Source organism: Alexandromys fortis, unplaced genomic scaffold (genome assembly GCF_014885135.2).
Source record: "Alexandromys fortis isolate MF-2015 unplaced genomic scaffold, M_Fortis_MF-2015_v1.1 scaffold_120, whole genome shotgun sequence".
NCBI classification, from domain to species: Eukaryota; Metazoa; Chordata; class Mammalia; order Rodentia; family Cricetidae; genus Alexandromys; species Alexandromys fortis.
Genome location: NW_026067999.1, coordinates 1,813,449 through 1,832,669, shown reverse-complemented (window position 1 = coordinate 1,832,669; position 19,221 = coordinate 1,813,449). Strand labels below are relative to the sequence as shown.

Sequence of the window (19,221 nt, the reverse complement as noted above, 5' to 3'; positions counted from 1 at the left end):
GAGGTCTGGTGCCCTCTTCTGGCCTGCAGTCATACACACAGACAGAACATTGTATACATAATAAATAAATATTTAAAAAAAAAAAAAAAAGAGCATATGTTGGTTACTCTTGCAAAGGATCTGGGTTCGGTTCCCAGCACCCACATGATAGCTCACAGCCATCCTTGGCTCCAGTTCCAGGAGATATGATGCCTTCTTCTGTCCTCTAAAGGCATGTATGTGGTGCACAAGCATACAAGCAGGCAAAACAATCATACACATAAAATATAAATAAGTAAATATTTTTTAAAAGACAAAGGGGCTGGGTGGCAGTGATGTACACCTTTAATCCCAGCACTCAGGAGGCAGAGGCAGGCAGATCTCTGGGAGTTTGAGGCCAACCTGATTATGAAAGTCTATGGAGCAAGTTCCAAGACAGTCAAGGCTAGACAGTGAAACCTGTCTTGAAAAACCAAAAGAAAAAAGAAAAAGAGCCAGCTGTGGTAGCACACACTTTTAATTCTAGTACTCAGGAGGCAGAGGTAGGCAAATCTTTAAATTCTGGTCACAGCCTGATCTACATAGTGAGTTCCAGGACAATCAAGACTATAAAGAGAGAGTCTGTCTCAAAAAAAAAAAAAGAAAAGAAAAGAAAGAAAGGGAGGAAGGAAAGAAGAGGATTTTAAAAAAACAAGAAGCCTACATAAATGAGAGTCTATCTCTAAATTTTAAAATATTTTAAGAGGAAAAAAAGTTTAAGGATAGAGAGGGGAGGGAGGGAGGAGGAGGAGGAGAGAGAGAAATTTTAAGCTGTCTTTGTGCTCATTTGGTATGAAATTTCTAAATACCCCCACACCAAAAATCATTTCCCAAACTGAAGTGTAAGGAAGGGTGGGGATGGAGAGGAAGCAAATGCACTGGTCATGAAACGGTATTAAATATTCCTCCTGCACCAAGGAAATTTGAAAAGAATAATGTGGTAGCAATGATTTAGAAACCTGAGATCGAGGGAGTAGAATTGAGGATAGCAAAGAAAGGGTTAAAGATTGCTCACTTTTTATCACAGACCTTTTAGAACAACTGACTCTGTCCATTGTACAATTTTAATGAAACAAGTTAAAGGCAGAGAATGAAATGTATTACTGAGATCTCACAAGGCTACTAGTTCACACTGTCCATGCCATGTTCAGAAATAGTTACTATGGCCTTCTCCTGGAATAACACATAAAGAAATCCTAAGGCTTAAGAGCCATGGTGATCCTCTAATTAGGGGCTGGTGAGAAGCCTCAATGAATAAAAATACTTTGCCTAAGGATCTGAGTTCAATTCCCAGAACTCACATGGTGGAAGGAGAAAACCCATTCCCACAAGTTGTCTTCTGACCTATACTGGTGCACTGTGGCACATACACATGAATTTTTAAAATGTCCTAGCTAGAAGATCTACAATAGTGTCACTTACCTGCAAGAGATACCCATTGGTGCAATAGTGGCACAAATGTTATGAGAGTAACCAATAATTTTTTATTGGACTTATGGCTTACTCCATGATATGGAAACCATACCTGACACTTTTAATGAAGTCAAGAACCTAGGGCGAAATAGGTCATAGGCCAGAGGGAAAACATACTACTATAATTCCACTAAATAAACAGAGTAGCAAAACAACTTTTTAAAATTTTTAAAAATATTTATTAAGTTAGTTTTGGTTTTTCGAGACAGGGTTTCTCGCCAGGCGGTGGTGGCGCACGCCTTTAATCCCAGCACTTGGGAGGCAGAGGCAGGTGGATCCCTGTGAGTTTGAGACCACCCTGGTCTACAAGAGCTAGTTCCAGGACAGGCTCCAAAACCACAGAGAAACTCTGTCTCAAAAAAGAAAAAAAAAAAAAAGACAGGGTTTCTCTGTGTGGCCCTGGCTGTCCTGGAACTTGCTCTGTTGACCAAGCTGGCCTTGAACTCACAGAGATCTGTCTGCCTCAGCCTCCCCACTGCTGGAATTAAATGTGTGCATCACCACCACCTAGCTACAAAACAACTTCTAATGAAATATTGCTATACCCATAGATCAGAGCATCATTCAACCCTCATCCGAGAAGTTTCTTTCTGTATGCGGTAATTAATACAGAGACCAACAGCTTGTCAATATGCAGAGAGTGAGAGACTTTTTAGCAAAAGTGACTTTCAACCTTCCTAACAGTATGACCCTTTAATAAAGTTCCTCATTTGTGGTAACTCTCCAACCATAAAATTATTTTTGTTGTTATTTCATAACTGTAAGTTTTGCTAGTGTTATGAATTGTCATGTATATCTGTGTTTTCCAGTGATCTTAGGTGATCCCTATGAAAGGCTTGTTTGACACCGAAAGGGGTCATGACCCACAGGCTGAGAATCATTGTTGCAGCACTTAGCCCAAATGGGATGCTTTTATCATGCGCCTCCTGTCGACCCTCAAGGAACTATGGAGAAGAAGAGGCAGAAAGAGTGTAAGAGCCAAAAGGTGGTGGACAACTCCAAGGAAACAGCACTTTCCAGGCGCAACAGAGCTGATGCACGTAAGAACTCACAGCGACTGTGACAGCATGCACAAGACCTGCACGAATTCAAGTCAGATAAAACCCCAGCCTGGACAAGGGTAAGTGGACACAAAGTCCCATCCTAACCAAGAAGCTGTTTGCAATTGATAGCTACTGGGAGAAGGAAAATCCATTTTCTTCAATGGAATGACACAGATAATATCAACCATTTTCCAGGGCAGGACTCATACTCAGGAGTAGTTGGTCAACATAAAATAAACTCCATGGTTGTGTCTATGCTTTTTGTTTACTTTGTTTTCCGAGAGAACATAAATCTGGGTGGGAGGGAGAATCTGAAAGGAACTGGTAGAGGGGAAAGAATATAATCAAAAATATTATATAAAGCTTTCAAAGGAAAAAATCCACATTTTAAAAAATGTGCGAGCTAGAAGAGAACATGAAGATGGGAAGGGGGAGTATGGGGAGGGTCCAGTGGGTGAGGAGGAGGATTTGGGTTGGATATGTATGATCAAGGGGTATTGTATATAAGTATGAAAATGTAAAAATACTCTAAAGAGGATGTACTAGCTAACTAACACAGGAGTTAGTGGAGAAGAAAGATATTGGAGATGAGCGAGAAAGGGAAACATATCCCAAGTCCGAATGATACCTAGAGCAGCAAGGAAAAGAGAAAAATACAATGAGAAGCTGCAAGAGAGTCCCCGGAGAGGGACGGACCAGGAGAGGTCTCTTTGGGCCTGGTTCAGAAGGGCTCATCCAGAGACACACAAAATGATATCAGTGGGGAGCGAGCATGCAGAAGCCACACTGGAAGGAAGGAGATGTTTGGATAGAGAACACAGTGACTCAGTCCTCAGACAACATGACAAACTCTAAAGATGGATGGTACTGGGGGCCTGAGATGTAGATCAGTTGGTAGACTATTTGCCTAGCATGCGAGGCGAGATTAGTGTTTGAGGCCCAGCACCACATAAAACAGGGCACGTCTGTGCTACATAGAAACTTCAAGACCTGCCTGAGCTAAATGAGACCCTGTCTCAAAAAGCATAAAATAAGGGATGGGGGGTGGCGAGTGATGGCCTCTCAGGTTATACAACCTAATTGGGCAACAAAAAGACCCAAAAAAGGCTAGGAGAGGAGAACAATATGGTTTGAAGCGTGCTAATTTTATCAATGTCACATGGTTAATGAACCCCAAGTGCCTTTATATTTATCCCCAACATTTCCAAAATACCACAGTTTTTGCATCTGAAAGGGAAAAGCTTCTTCCTTTGAAAAACTATTTCTTTGACCCTACTCTTGGCTGTGATCTGACCCCCACACCCTTCTGTCCTTTCTTGGAACAGAGCCATACAGCATACAAAAAAAAAAAGAAAAGAAAAATCAATAAGCTATAAAGCTTTGGGAGATGTAAAGCATCGCACAGGATAACTATGGCACTAATTAACCTTGGCTGAGATAATCTGCAACCTAGGTAAAAGTGTAATGAGTTCAAGTTCTTCAGTGTCCCAGGGTACCTTAAACCAAGTGTGTGGAAGTCTGTGTCTCTTATCAACAATGAAATTCCTTAATGGCAGTGTGGATGGGGCCTCCCTCGCTGCATCCTGGGAATTGGTTCCTTGTCTGAATATTCCACTTGGACAAAACAGGAGCACCTACTCCCAGAAGACCCTTTCCACCCTCTTCCTCCCCCTCTACTTCATTAAAAAAAATACATTTCTTTATAGTGTGCTTTTATGTGTGTGGGGGGGGGGGGTGCTTGTGTGCCACAGAGTGTGTGGGGAGGTCAGAGAACAACTTCCACCATGTAACTAGCTGGGACAGGACTCAAGTCATCCCCCTTAGCAGCAAGCACCTTTATCTGCTGAGGCATCGTCACCCCTTCTTTCTACTGTTGCTTTTCTTTAGACAGGACTAGTAATTAAACCTAAAGCTCCATACACAGTAGGTAAACCCTACCACTGAGCTATATCCCTAGCCCCATTTCTAGTGATTTGCCCAAACTTTCTCGTGTGTTTCTCAAGTACTCTTTACAAAGACTCCCCAGTGAGAGCTTGGGGGAGTGGATGGTTGAGATGAAGGAAGGACGGATATGGGAGCAGGGAAGGAGATATCTTAATTAAGGGAGCCATTTTGGGGTTGGCAAGAGGCTTGGCTCTAGAGGGGTTCCCAGGTGTCCACGGGGATGTCCCCAGCTAGGACCCTGGACAGTGGAAGAGAGGGTGCCTGAACTGGCCTTGTCCCTGCAGTCAGACTGATGACTATCTTGAATATCACCATAGAACCTTCGTCTGGGGACAGATGGAGATAGAGACAGAGACCCACATTGGAGCACTGGACTGAGCTCCCAAGGTCCAGCTGAAGAGCAAAAGGAGGGAGAATATGACCAAGGAAGTCAGGACCGCAAGGGGTTGGTTCACCCACTGAGACAGTGTGCCTGTTCTAATGGGAGCTCACCAAATCCAGCTGGACTGGGACTGAACAAGCATGGAATCAAACTGGACCCTCTGAATGTGGCTGACAATGGAGGCCGACTGAGAAGCCAATGATAATGGCACTGGGATTTGTCTCTACTACATGTACTGGCTTTTGGGGATCCTATTCTAATTGGATGCATCCCTTCCTAAGCCTGGATGGAGGGGGGAGGGCTTTGGACTTCCCACAGGGCAGGGTACCCTGCCCTCTCTTAGGACTGGAGGGGGAGGGATAGTGGGGCAGCAGGAGGGAAATGGGAGGAGGGAAGGAAGTGGAAATTTTCAATGGTATTATTTATAAAGCAATAAAAAAAGAAAAATATGGGTTAACTTAAATCATAAGGGCTAGCTAAAAACAAGCCTAAGGTAAAGGCCCAACTTTCATAATTAAAAAAAAAGACTCCCCAGTTTGTTCCTCTCCAACAGTCCCAAGGTTTGGGGGGTTCTCTCTTTTTTAAGACTTACTCTGACTTGGATTTTTTATGAGTCATGTTGAAGATGGGCATAATTATGAACAGCAGAGGAGGACCTTAAACTTCTGATTCTCCTTCCTCCACCTCCCAAGTGCTAGGATTATAGGTGTGCACCATATAGGCCAAAAGTCATTTAGGTTACACATCTCATTTCAAGGGAAAATCTCTGCTTAAAGTGACCTAATGCTGCCTGTCAGAACTCAGGCTTATAGCAAATAGCAAATGCTAACAGAACGTGAAAAATACTTTGCGCTTCTCCTCATACTTTTGCATGCTCATATCATCTAGTGATATCTCTCTTGTCTTCTTTTTATTTTTATCTTAGTACACTGGTAGCCCAGAAGTTAGAAACACAAAATCCACCAATAGTCTCATGAAACATTAACTAACAACGTGTGGAAACATGCCATAAATGCAGGGTGTGTTCAAGAGTGTGCTTAGAAATGAGAGAAATGGAAAGAATGACAGGTACAAGGTTGGTAATGGAAAAACGGAGAGGCAAAGGTTAAGTAGCACCTCTCTGTTCAATTGCTTGATCTTTGGACAGAATTTTTTTACCCCCTCAAGAAGACTCTGAGTGCCTGCAGCTTCTGTGACCGTGTTATTCTGCTCAAAATCAAGAGCATAGACTGCCTAAAGAAGAAAAGTCCTTTGGGCTGGGTATGTAGCTTAGTTGGTAGAGTGCTTGCTCGGCATGCATGAAGCCATGGGTTCCATCCCCGCACCACATAAACTAGACATGGATTTTGTGCATTATGTATTTGTTATACTTTTACAAATCATATATCCCATATGATATGAAGTAAGTATGCTATATAAAACGTCTGTCATATAATCTACTGATATTTAGATTATATGTAGTGATTAAAATCAGTTTTTTCAATATAGGCACAAGAAATATCACACCAAGTCCCATCACTTTTAGCTTCAAAATGATCATTTGAGAAAACAATTGAGATTGAAATATGCTGTGATAACACCACTGAGGCTCTACAGAAAAAAGTTCTTGTCCTTAAGAAACCAGTGAGATTCCACAACTTATCCTCAGAGAATTGATGATGAGGAAACTATTGGCCAGAAAAAGCACATGTGAATCGCTTCTCGGCCTTTTGGCTAAGATCAAGTGTAGTAAAAAAGCACATGTGGAAATGTTTACAGGTAGAGTCTAATCAAAGGGTAGAGTTCTGTATTATTCTTGCCACTTTGCTTTAGATGTAAAACAAAATGAAATAAAAACCCTTAAAGATGTTGGAGTGGGGCAATCAGTCAGGAGGACTGAGATAGAAGGACCAGGAAGAAGTTCAAGGATAGCCTGGACTACATTGTGAGCTGGGATAAATAAAAAGATCCCATCTCAAAACCAACAGCAACAACAACAAACGATATTGGAGGAAAAACTGTCGTTCTTACTATGATGAGTCACAAAAGCTCACTTCCTCCCAGTAGACTAGAACTTACACGTAAAACAAGCAAACAAAAACACTGGAAATTTTTCTAAAACCTTTGAAAAAAACATTGCCAAAATCAGAATACTATTGTGTATAATCATCAAGTAAAAACAATGCCAGCTGGACATGGTAGCCTACCCCTACAATCCTAGCACTGCTGGGATAGAGGCAGAAGGATCAGGAGTTCAAGGTTATCCTTGGTCAGACTGGGCCTCGAGAGAGACCCTGGCTCCAAAAATAAGCAAATAAATAAGGATTTGGAGACACAGCTCAGTGCCTAAGAGCACCTGTGCATAAGCATGAGGCTCTGAATAGGGATCCCACCACCCATGGAATAGGTCAGGGCTGGCTGTGTGTGTGCCTGTAACGCCAGCACTATGGGGGTGGGGAGCAGAGAAGGGGTTCACTGGCCTTGTTGACTACCAACCTAGCTCAGGTTCCATGACAGACCCTATCTCAAGGGAATAAGGCAGAAGACTGATAGAGCACCTGACACCCTATACAACTATACACATGCATACATATGTACACACACACACATATACATACATATATATATACATATATACACACAGTAGACAGGCAGACCTACCTGCCTACCTACTGACAGACTAACCTACAATGCCAGTAACTCCAATAAGTGGGTTAATACACAAGTCTGTACTGGAGTCATATAAACTGCAATACAACACCCAAAACCTATAGGATGCTAAGTGCTCAGGAATGACCAGAATTGTGTAAGCAACATCATAGCATCTCACATTTGTTCTCCAATGTAAATAAGGTCCTAGAGTTTTCGAGGTGAAAAACATCTGAGCAAAGTACAGTCCAGTACTTCAAACATCAAATTGTAGGTGCTATACTGCAGGTCAGGGAAATTTTTAAATGTCCAAGTGCTTCAAAGCTGTTGAAGGGCTTTTGAAATCAATCTCAAAACCCCCTACCTGTGACTTATAATCAGCATTAGAGTAATGTCCCCAAGAAATGTTCTAGTTATTTTATGGGCCTCTTTCCAGAAAAAAAAAATCAATTTCGTCTCTAATTTCAAATATCTGGCTATTCCAAAACTTCTGAACTAGTTCCAATTGTTTAAGTGTGAGCTGAGTGTTTTCATAAGTTTTAGAATGATTTGGCAAAATATATTTTGTTACAAACAGGAGAAATATCTCCAGGCATAGTGGCATACACTGTTAATTCCAACATGGGAGGCAGGAGCCAGGAGGCAGATCTCTATAAGTTCAAGGCTCGCTTGATCTGTAAAGCAAACTCCAGGGTAGCCAGAAGTGAGGGAGGGAGAGTAAAGAAGGGAGGAAGGGAGGAAGAGGGAGGGAGAGAAGGAGGAATGTAAGTATACAGAAATTTTTAAAAGCACGGATAGGAACAATAGTCAAAAAGAAAGAAAATGCCAAGTTACTCAAAAATATTGCTTTGCAAAATAAAATCAGAAATTTTGATCTACCTTCCCTTTTTAGAAGGTGGGATTTGAGATAGGGTTTTTTCTATGTAGCCCTGGCTGTCCTGGAACTCACTCTGTAGACCAGGATGACTTCAAACTCACAGAGATCCACCTGCTTCTGCCTCCTGGGTGCTGGGATTAAAGGCAGGGGCCACCACTGCCTGGCCCAATTCAGTATTTTTAAATGCCGTGTAATACTGTCCCTCTGTGACAGAATTTTTTTTCTACATGGGAAGAAAAATTTTCTCAAGCCTAAATCTGCAATGCCATTGCTTTCAGAAATGTGAGCTGTGAGCAAGATCAAAATCCTATATTGGGGGGAAAAGTATTCTAAGGAAAAGAAAATCCAGGTTTTACTCTTAGGACTCTGACCCATTAAGCAACTGTTGAAGTAGCAGCTCTTTACTGGAGCTTGCCCTTAATTGTGAGTCTTACGCTTGGTTTCAGAACCCATTAATCATTACCCTTAAATAGTAAACAAAGGGGAATTTCACAATCAGGTGATGTGTCTGTAAAGACTATATAAAGGCGCTCCTCCTCGACACTTCATCAGCTTATCGCCTGCTGCTCTTCGACTCTTCCAGTGCCTGCTCTGACTGGTAAGCAGCTTGGTGAGTTCTTAACATGCCCACTGGCTTTTGCACTGCTAGGGATAGAACCCAGGGCTTCCAGCAGCCTAAGCAAGCACTCTGCTAACAGCTATGTTCCCTAGCTCCTAACTTGATTATTTTTAAAATACTTTAGGAGCCAATAATGTTGTTCTCAACTACGTCTCTTCTCTCTCCCTTTTCCCTTTTCTCCCCTGTCTTTCCCAATAAAGAGGGAGGGGAGTAAAAACCTGTTGGCAGCACTTGGCATGAAAGCTACACTTTAGCATTTTGGTAAATCTACTTTCTTCCCAATTTACAGGACAGCAGAATGAGTGCCAAGAAGTCTCCCGAAGAAATGAAGAGCATTTTTGAAAAATATGCAGCCAAAGAAGGCGACCCAAACCAGCTATCAAAGGAGGAGCTGAAGCTACTGATTCAGTCCGAATTCCCCACTCTCCTGAAGGTGAGTGCATAACCTGAGCGGCCAGAGGCCGCTGCCTCTGGGGGTGGGAGAGCACACACAGCTGAGAGCCTAGGGCTGAGGGCTGCCTCAGAAATACTGCCCACAGCCCTGTGGGGATATTGCCACAAACAACCCAGGGCCTAGCAAAGACTAAACAGGTGCTCTGTCACAGAGCTACAGCCCAAATCCACATGATTTTTGTTTTTAGAATACACACACACACACACACACACACACACAAAGCTGAAAAAAAAACTAACATTATAATCTGGTGTTTCCTAATTTTCTTATAGTTCACAATAACTTTGTGTATGTGTTGCTGGGACTTGAACCCAAGACCTCAGACATGCATGTGGAGATTTGTTGCATAGTAAAGAATATATACTTAACACTACTGAACTGTTCACATAAAAATAGCTAGATGAGGGACTAGAAAGATGGTTCAGCAGTTTGGAGCATTTACTATTGCTGCAGAGAACCCAGGTTCGGGATTACAGGCTTGAGCCAGGGGGCTGGAGCCAGGGGGCTGGAGAGATTGCTCAGTGGCTAAGAACACATGATGCTCTTTTCAAAAGATCTAGCTTCAAATCCCAGCACTCATGTCCACCAGTAACTCACAACCACCTGTAGCTTCAAAGGATCTGATGCCATTTAATGGCCTCTAAGGGCAGCTGCACTTACATGTACATGCCCACAGACAGATGCACGCATGCATACACACACACACACACACACACACACACACACACAGTATTTTTTAAATGGGGGAGGGACAAGCATTATGGTACGCTCACTCATTTAATCTCAGAACTCTGGAGGCAGAGGCAGGTGGATCTCTGTTGAGTTCGAGGCTAGTCTTATCTGCATAGTGGGTTTCAGGTCATAATGAGACCCTGTATAGATAAATAAAATAAAAAGGAAAGATAGAACCCAGTTATGTGCCATAAAACCACCATTCCAGCTGAAGCAGGCTTCCCCACACCTATTATCACATTACCAGTGGCATGTGACTGAAACCGAGGCTGCCTTCTTGGAAGGAAAATACAGTTCCTCCTAATTTTAGAGATGTGTTTCAGTATCCTATCTAAATTGTCTTCCTTCCCCTGTCCCATTCTTTTTATCTCATACCAGGGTGCGAGTACTCTAGACAATCTGTTTAAAGAGCTGGATAAGAATGGAGACGGAGAAGTCAGTTTCGAAGAATTTCAAGCACTGATCCAAAAGATATCAGCATGAAGACGCCATTAAGGAGCACCATCACCACCTAGTGATGGAATCCTTCACAGTCATAAAGATCTAGCTGTGAGACCAATATACTGTGAATAAAGCAATTTCTGAGACATGTCTCTCTTGTCGAGTATGACTCTGCATTACTCAGATTTTAGAGTAACCTTAGCCTGATGCACCTACTTTATTTTTCGGAATTTTTTATTTGTTTTACATTTATTTATTTAGTGTATGTTTATTGCTCACATGTACGTATGAGCAAGTTCCTGCACCAGCAGGTCACAGTACATGGGTGGAGGTCAGAAGATAACATGGAGAGAAGGCTCTCTCCTACCATGTGCGACTGGGGCACCAAACTCTGGTTGTCAGACTGGGTGCTAAGTGCCTTTTCCTTCCTGAGCCATCTTGTTGCCTGACTCACCTACCTTTGAGATTAAAAAGAAAAGTCATCAGACCCTATTTAAACATGGTAGATCATACACACCAAAATAAGACTTGAAATTAGAAGGGGACACTGGAAAGATGATTTTCTGTGGGAGAAGGACATAGGAGATACAGAATAATGGGGGTGAACAGGCTAGAAATCACCATATACATGTATGGAACCATCAAGGAATTTTTTTTTTTTTTTGGTTTTGGTTTTTTGAGACAGGGTTTCTCTGTAGCTTGGGAGCCTGTCCTGGAACTCACTTTGTAGACCAGACTGGCCTTGAACTCACAGAGATCGGCCTGCCTCTGCCTGGGATTAAAGGCGTGAAACATCACACTCAGCATTTTTTTAACTTTTAAAAGTAAGAAATTTTAAATATATATTGCCAAGTATGGTGGCTCATGCTTATATATTAGCATTTGGGAGGTAGAGGCAAAAGGATTGAGTTCAAGGTCATACCCAGTTACATAGAACTTAAGGCTAGCCTGGGCTACGTGACATCCTGTCTCACAAAAAGTTTTGTTATGGACTTTTTTAAGATTTTTAAATTTTATTTTGTGTATTTGCCTGCACGTATATATATGCACCACCTTCATACCATGCCTGTGGAGGACAGAAGAGAGTTTCAGATCCCCTGAAACTGGAGCTATAGACAGAAATGAACTGCTATGAAGGTAGGCAGAACTGGACCTGGCTCCTCCAAGAGCAGCAAGTACTTTTAACCTCTGAGCCATCTCCATAGCCCCTTACAAAAAGACTTTAAAATGAGGCTGGGCACATGTGGGTGGCTCAAATTAGATTTGATGAATATATGTATATATATATATATATATGTATATATATATGTGTGTGTGTGTGTATTGACATGGTGGGAAGGAAACATGTTGGGATGGGGAGAGGTTCTGAGGAGAGTTGGAGGGTTGGTATGAACAAGACACAATGTCATATACATACATAAAATGTATATAAATAGTCAATAGATTTTTACTTTTTCTAAAAAGTAAACATGGGCTGGAGATAATTTAGGGGTAAGGAGTACTTGCTGCTCTTGCAGAGGACCAGGATTGGTTTCCAGCATCCACATGGTGGCTCACAACAATCTGTAACTCCAGTTGCAGGGTATCCAACACCCTCTCTGGTGCCTGTGAGTACCGGGCAAACATGGTAGTTCGCATATATACATGTAGGCAAAAACCTCACACATATTAAAAGATAAAGAAACTTTCTTCTACACATAAATATGGGGAAAGTGGGGATATGAATGAATACAGACTATTAGAGACTGTTAGCCTACCATGTATAAGACCCTAGGTTCTATCTGTAGCACCACCAAAGGTAAAAAGCAGGGTAAATGACAAATGTGATAGCACATGCCTTTAGTCCCAGCACTGGATGCACAGGTAGGTGGATCTCTCTGTGGGTCTGAGATCAGCCTTGTCTACACAGCAAGAACTGGGCCATCTAGAACTACAAGGTAAAAATATCAGAGAGCCTAAAGAGATGGGTCAGTGGTTAAGAGTATATATTACTGCTGGGTGGTGGTGGCACATACCCTTAATCCCAGAGGCAGGTGGATCTTTGTGAGTTCATGAACAGCCTGTTTCACAGAGTGAGTTCCCGGACAGTGAGATTTACAAAGAGAAACCCTGTTTCAAAAACAGAAATATATGTAGGCTTTAAAGAGAAAAGAAAAAGACTATAGAATCATAAAATAAAGTTAATGCTTTTAAAATGGGTAAAATCTTTAAAGAGACAGAGTAAAGATACTCATAGTTTTAAAGGAGTAAAGAAAAATAAGCCATGTAAAAATGGAAAATTTACAAAGTCTGGATTATCTATATTATTGTGTTGTCTTTTAATTTTTTGACTGTGGAGGAGCTAAGTACAGAGAGACATTTCATTATATGGACTGCTAAGTTAAACCAATATAAAGGTTTAACTCAAACAAAATTTGAGTGTAAGGATATGTTGTTTTGGAAGAGTTTCTTCTCTTGTTTCCACAGAGGATGAGAACCTGTGGATTGCTTCCAGACTGGTATGGTTTGATGGAATAAGACCCCATCAAAGGTCACCTTGAACACCCCTCAAAAAAATTACTTCGCCCAACTGCTGACTGAGATGAACCTAGCACACAGGATACACCATAAAAGACCTGATTACCAGAGCCCCCAATCAGCAGGAAGAAGTTTGGACAAAACTACAGACATATTCCCAAATATTGTCTATAAATCTTTGTTTATATTTAAAGGGGGTTATGATATAGATATGCTGTAGAGATTTGCATTTGTATGGATCTTGGTTTATTGATACAAATTTAAGGTCAATTTTGCCATATGTATATGTATTTCTGATCTTCATTAAGGTATGATGTTTATGTAGCTCATTTTAAAATGTAATATATAATTAAGAAATATAAGTTAATAGATACTCATCTATAATAGTCAACCTTGTAGTCATGGTAGATTTTCTAGATGTTTAGAGATATATTTCAGTTAGTTATGTATTCTTCAAATATTTCAGAGACCTTCAGAATATGGCATTTAAAATGTTTTAGTAACTTAGGACTTTTCATGACAATGAGACACATTTGCTCCTGGCAACACCAATTATTTTGAGAGCAATATGGGCATTGAAGAGGCTCCTTATAGAGTTTGCTAGACATGTGGGCAAGAAACTGCTTTTGCCTGGACTGCTTATGGACATGCAGGACCCACAAAGAAATGACTGCTGAACTTGTCTAAAGGTGAGATGGTCCTTCGGGGTTCCTGCTTCATGAAAGAGTCTGCCAGACATTCTGCTAGACATAAAAGAAAGTGATTGACAAACTGCCAATATACACAGAACTGTCTTTGAAATTTTCTGCTTCATGGAAAAGTCTGCTAGATACTGTGGGCCGGTAGGCTGAAGATGGGTGCCCCAATGGTATAGAAGAACTTTGGGTGACTGTCTGGGCAGCGAGATGTCTCTGTCAATTCTAGAATTTTGGAAATTGCTTACAATGCACTTCCTGTTTACTTAGGTAATCTTATATCCTTCTGGAGTCTTTGATGGAGTTGAAGAATTTATAGTTATAGTCATAGTGTTCCTTAGTTATGATAAAGGATAAAGTAGATATAAATATTGTAACTGTAATTCTTATTTGATACCTGTTTTGTTATATGTAATTTTACTATGTTAAAGTTAAAATTTTCCTTTTTATTTAAACAGAATAAAAATGTGGGAATCCCCTCTGTGTGCTGTGATTACCATTAATGAATAAAGAAACTGCTTTGGACATATAACAAGACAGAACTTAGGTAGGAAGCGAAAGTTAGGCTGAATGCTGGGAGAAAGAAAGGCAGAGTCAGAGAAATGCCATGGAGCCATCTCCAGAGATATACGTGCTGAAACTTTGCTAGTAGGCCACAACCTCGTGGTAATATAAAGATTAATAGAAATGGGTTAAATTAATATGTAAGAGTTAGCCAATAAGAAGCCAAGCAGTGTTTTAAATAATACGGTTTCTGTGTGATTATTTCAGATCTACGCCAGCCGGGCGGACAGGACCAAGTAGCTCCCTCCTCCAACACTTCTGCTGGGGAGGCAGAGGAGTAGATTACTGGGACTCACTAGCCAGCCAGACCAGCCTACTTGGTGAGTTAATGAAAGACTAATGAGAGACCCTGTGTCACCAAAAAATAAGTGGACAAACCTGAGGAACACTCAAGGTTGTCTTCTGACCTCCAAAGTAGCGTCTGTCAATACACGTGCGTGTACACATACAAGTGTAAACTGGGTATGTTCATCAAGTTAGCTGCAGTCATATCCCTAGTAGCCCTGAGGTGACCAGTGGACCCCACACCTACCTAGTCTGTGCCTCTAGAGAAAGGGTAGGAGGACACAGGCTAGACAGGGTCAAGCTCATCTCTGGAGTTTAGTGGCAAACGTCTTTACCCTGGAAGCCCAAGTTTGTATAAAGATCTGTTAACAACATACAGCATGGGTGGCCACATGGCACCAGGGACAAAATGAGTAGAGCTTTATGACTTGGTGGAAGAGGGGGGAAATAGATTCAACTCTGCTTGGATATGTGCTAAAATATAGGATCTCAGCTGGTGGTACATACCTTTAATCCCAGCAGTTAGAAGGCTCTAGAGGTGAGGTCAACTAGCAACAGCAAAACCTTGACTCAAGCAAAACAAACAAAAGAAACCTGACGTACACACTAGAAATTTACACTCCGTGCTTCCTGAGAAAGCAATGACTAGATGTCTTCTACTCATATTTCCACACCTTCTGCTCGCACATTCATGCCTTCCTGACATGATGGAATGCACCCCGCTCAAACTGTAAAGCAATATATACCCTTCTTCCCTTAATGTTGCTTCTTGTCATGTACTAGTCTCAACACAGAGAAAAAAAAGTAACCAAGGCATTACACATTAGGAGGGACTGGGAAGATGGGGGCAGGGATGAAAAGTCCACTTCTCACTTGCTACCTTCTTTTGTTTGGACTTTTGAACTATAAAAAAGAAAAATGAGGGAGCTGATGAGATTGCTCAGCAGATCAAGGCTGTTAAGCCTGATGCTCCAAGTCTGACCACCCAGGACCCACATGGTAGAAAGGAAACTAACTTCTGCAAGTTGTCCTCTGACCTTCACCTATGTCATGGGATACGCCTGCGAGCACACACACAAAATAAGTAAATGTTTAAAAACAATACCCTTCAATTAAAAGAGAATAATTTTTAATTGCTGAGTTATTGATTTTCACGATAAGCCTCTCTGCCCTCCATCCTTCCAACAATCAGAGAACAGAGTATACTTGTCATTTTTATGATTATGGAAGTTTCTCCAATAGTCGGATCACTGAAACCTGTACTGTGTATTCAAAAACTTAAGCAACTAGTGGAAACACTTGCAGCCAAGCCTGATGACCTGGGTTCAATCCCAAGAATCCATATGGTAGAGTGAGGGAACTGACTACTGATAAAAAAAAAAAAGCAACAGTTTAAAAAAAATAGCCTAGACAAAAAGTCATTGAAGAAAAGTCTTGAAAATTGTGATTAGGGGTAGGCGGTAAAAAACTGTGATTAGGAGCCCAGAGGTGGTAGTGTACACACAAGCACTCAGGAAGCAGAAGTAAGTGGACCTCTGTGAGTTCAAGGACAACTTGAACTACACAGCAAGTTTCAGGACGGACAGTCAAAGTTACAAAGCAAGCCGGGCAGTGGTGGCACAGGACTTTAATCCTAGCACTCGGGAGGCAGAGGCAGGTGGATCTCTGCGAGTTTGAGGCCAGCCTGGTCTACAGAGCTAGTTCCAGGACAGGCTCCAAAGCTACAGAGAAACCCTGTTTCAAAAAAACAAACAAAAAAAAGTTAAAAAAAAAAAAAAACAATAAGAGTAACGGATGGAGGTGGGTGGTCCTTGGACTTCCCACAGGGCAGGGAACCCTGATTGCTCTTTGGGCTGACGAGGGAGGGGGACTTGACTGGGGGAGGGGGAGGAAAATGGGAGGCGTTGGCGGGGAAGAGACAGAAATCTTTAATAAATAAATAAATAAATAAACAAACAAATAAATAAATAAATAAATAAATAGAAAAAGAAAAGATACTATAAACATTTTTAAAAATAAAGTATGCATTTTAAAAATCAAAAAAGAGTAATAATAACAATAAAATTCTAAAAATGTAATTTCTAATCCTTCCACCAAGAAATAGAGCAGCACATCTGGGTATGTAGCTGTACTGGCTAGTTCTATGTCAACTTGACACAGCTAGAGTCATTTAGGCTAGTTCTATGTCAACTTGACACAGCTAGAGTCATTTAGGAAAGAAGAATCCAATTGAAAAAATGCCCCCACCAGATTAGCCTGTAAGCAAGGCTGTGGGGCATTTTCTTAATTAGTGACTGTTGTGGGCGGGCCCAAACCATTGTGAGTGTTGCTATGCCTGGGCAGGTGGTTCTGGATTGTATAAGAAAGTACGCTGAGCCAGCCTTGGGAAGCAAGCCAGTAAGCAACGTTTCTCTTCTGCTGCCTCGGCCTCAGTTTCTTCCTCAGGGTTCCTACCTTGAGTTCCTGACCTAATGTTCCTGGATGATAGACGAGGTAAAATAAGCCTCAACCCAACCCCCGGTTGGCTTTGGTCGCAGCGTTTAATCACAGCAATGGCAGAGGATTTTGTAGCAGCACAGAAGCTCGGGCTAAACTCTGAGCATTTCACATACTAGGAAAGCATGTTGTACCACTAAGCCGCACCCACAGGCCTGATGCTGGCTTTAGTGGAACTCTGAATGATTTTACCATCAGGTTTATTACTGACTACTGGTTTGCAAAAGCTATTCTTTCCTTTCTTCGTTAGTACCGGCTCTTTCTGGTTTGTTTCTGAGACTGTGAGCACCAGGTGTGGACACTGTGGACAGTCTACCAAGCCTCTAGGGTGAGATGAGCTTTCTCTAGTTTGTTCAACCAGATTTCGTTCCTGGGATAAGTAGATCAGCCATGATTCTGACGTAGTCTTAGTACCGAAACTCGTTATGTAGATCAGCTACTCTCAAACTTGGCATAAACCCCCCACCTTTGCCTTCCCAGTGCTAGGATTACAGGCATGTGCCACAACACCCAGCTGGACTAGGCTTTAATGCTGTTGAACTAGAACTTCTAGTATTTAAGATTTTAATAGCTTCATTTCTGTCTTAGTTACTTTTCCTCACGCTGTGACAAAAATCCCCCGACAAATCAACCTAAGAAAGGGTCACATTTCAAGGGTATGGTCCATCATTGCAAGGAAATCCTAGAAACTAGAGTTTGGGGCAGCAGTTCCCATTTCATCCACAGTCAAGAAGCAGACAGCAATGAACACCAGTGCTCAGCTTGCCTTCTCCTTTTTATTCAGTCTGGGACCACAGCCTGCAGAACTGTAGGTACCACCCATATTTATAGTGGTTCTTCCTTCTTCAATTAACCTAGTCTAAATAATCCTTCACAGACGTACCCAGCAGCTAAATAATCCCTTGCAGGTGTGCCTGGGGTAATTGTCTTCTACCTGATTCCAGATCTTGCCAAGCTGAAAATTAACACACACCATCACAATTGCCAGCCATCAGTAGTCTACAGTGTGAAGTTTACTTGTCGTGTCATTTTTTTTATTTTCTAGGCCAATATAGCTCCTACTTTAGCCTATGTTCTAGGTGTCAATTAGCCCCTCAAAGAGCGAACATGTTTTTTCAACTTCAAATATACAAAGCAGAAAACAGACACAGTGACTCGTGCCTGTAATCTTAGCATTTGGGAAGTAGGGAAAGGAGGACCAGGAGTTCATCGTTCTCAGATATGTAGCAAGTTTGACACCAACCTGGTGGTGGTATTCATGGAACCCTGTTTGAAAGAAGGGAAGGGGGGATGGAGCATGGTTCACCGTATAGTGCTTGCCTGTCAGGACCAAAATTATGGGTTCAATCCCCAGCATCACCAAAAATAAGAATTTGTTCATCTAAATGTACAAAACATCTATTATGGGCAAACAACTATGAAAGATACTAACTTCCAGAGCCCTGAGGTCCTAAGTATGTGATAATCAAGGAAAGGATGAACAGGAAAAGCAGCATTTCCACTGGTTTGGGGTTTTGTACCTAGTGCCCTGATGCCTTGAGAAGAGTATACAGGTAGCAGTGAGCATTTAAACCAGGAAAACCAGTGAGATGGTTCAGTGGGCAAAGGTACTTGCTGCACAAACCTAACAACTTGGATTCAATCCCCAAAACCCATGCCAAGATAAAGCCGAGAATCAACTCCATGAAGTTGTCTTCTGGCCTCTATATGCAAACAGTGGCACATGCACAAATAATACAAGGAGAGAGAGAAAAGAACGAATCCCCCGGCAAACGCTTCACAACCAATTTAAAAGGCTGTTCCAGTAACACACGTGGCTTGTCCTTCGGGAAAAGTCAGGTATTTGGAATAAAGAGGGCACCTTGGCTTCAGATCATGGAAGTCCTTGGGTACCATGCTAAGCAGCCAATCCAAGATCAGAAAGGAAGAGGAAAGGTATCAAGAGTCACAGACTTAACTAGAGCTATGAACTCAGTGGAAGAACACTTGCTTCACAAGCATGGTGATCTAGGTTCCATGCCCAGTACTCTTCCCCCAGAAAATCATAAAGTAA

The 19,221-nt window shown here is 41.7% G+C and overlaps 2 protein-coding genes across 4 annotated transcripts in view; one reads left to right on the top strand and one right to left on the bottom strand.

The window, feature by feature from the left end:
• The window catches only part of Ctps2 (CTP synthase 2), a 116,178-nt gene that overhangs the window by 47,736 nt on the left and 49,221 nt on the right, over positions 1–19,221 (bottom strand). The window lies entirely within an intron of this gene.
• S100g (S100 calcium binding protein G) lies at positions 8,855–10,763 on the top strand. 2 transcript variants are annotated; one of them, XM_050160608.1, is made up of 3 exons: positions 8,855–8,963; positions 9,274–9,417; positions 10,549–10,763. In XM_050160608.1, exons 2-3 carry the CDS (start codon positions 9,283–9,285, stop codon positions 10,651–10,653), a joined length of 240 nt encoding a protein of 79 aa, XP_050016565.1. In that variant the 5' UTR covers positions 8,855–8,963; positions 9,274–9,282; the 3' UTR covers positions 10,654–10,763. The 2 variants fall into 2 exon arrangements, with proteins under 2 accessions (XP_050016565.1, XP_050016564.1); XM_050160607.1 differs by having other exon boundaries at positions 8,878–8,975.

Coding starts and splice junctions, on each gene's coding strand:
- S100g (XM_050160608.1), top strand. CDS start 9,283: ATGAGTGCCAAGAAGTCTCCCGAAGAAATGAAGAGCATTTTTGAAAAA. Junction 9,418..10,548: donor AATTCCCCACTCTCCTGAAG/GTGAGTGCATAA, acceptor ATCTCATACCAG/GGTGCGAGTACTCTAGACAA.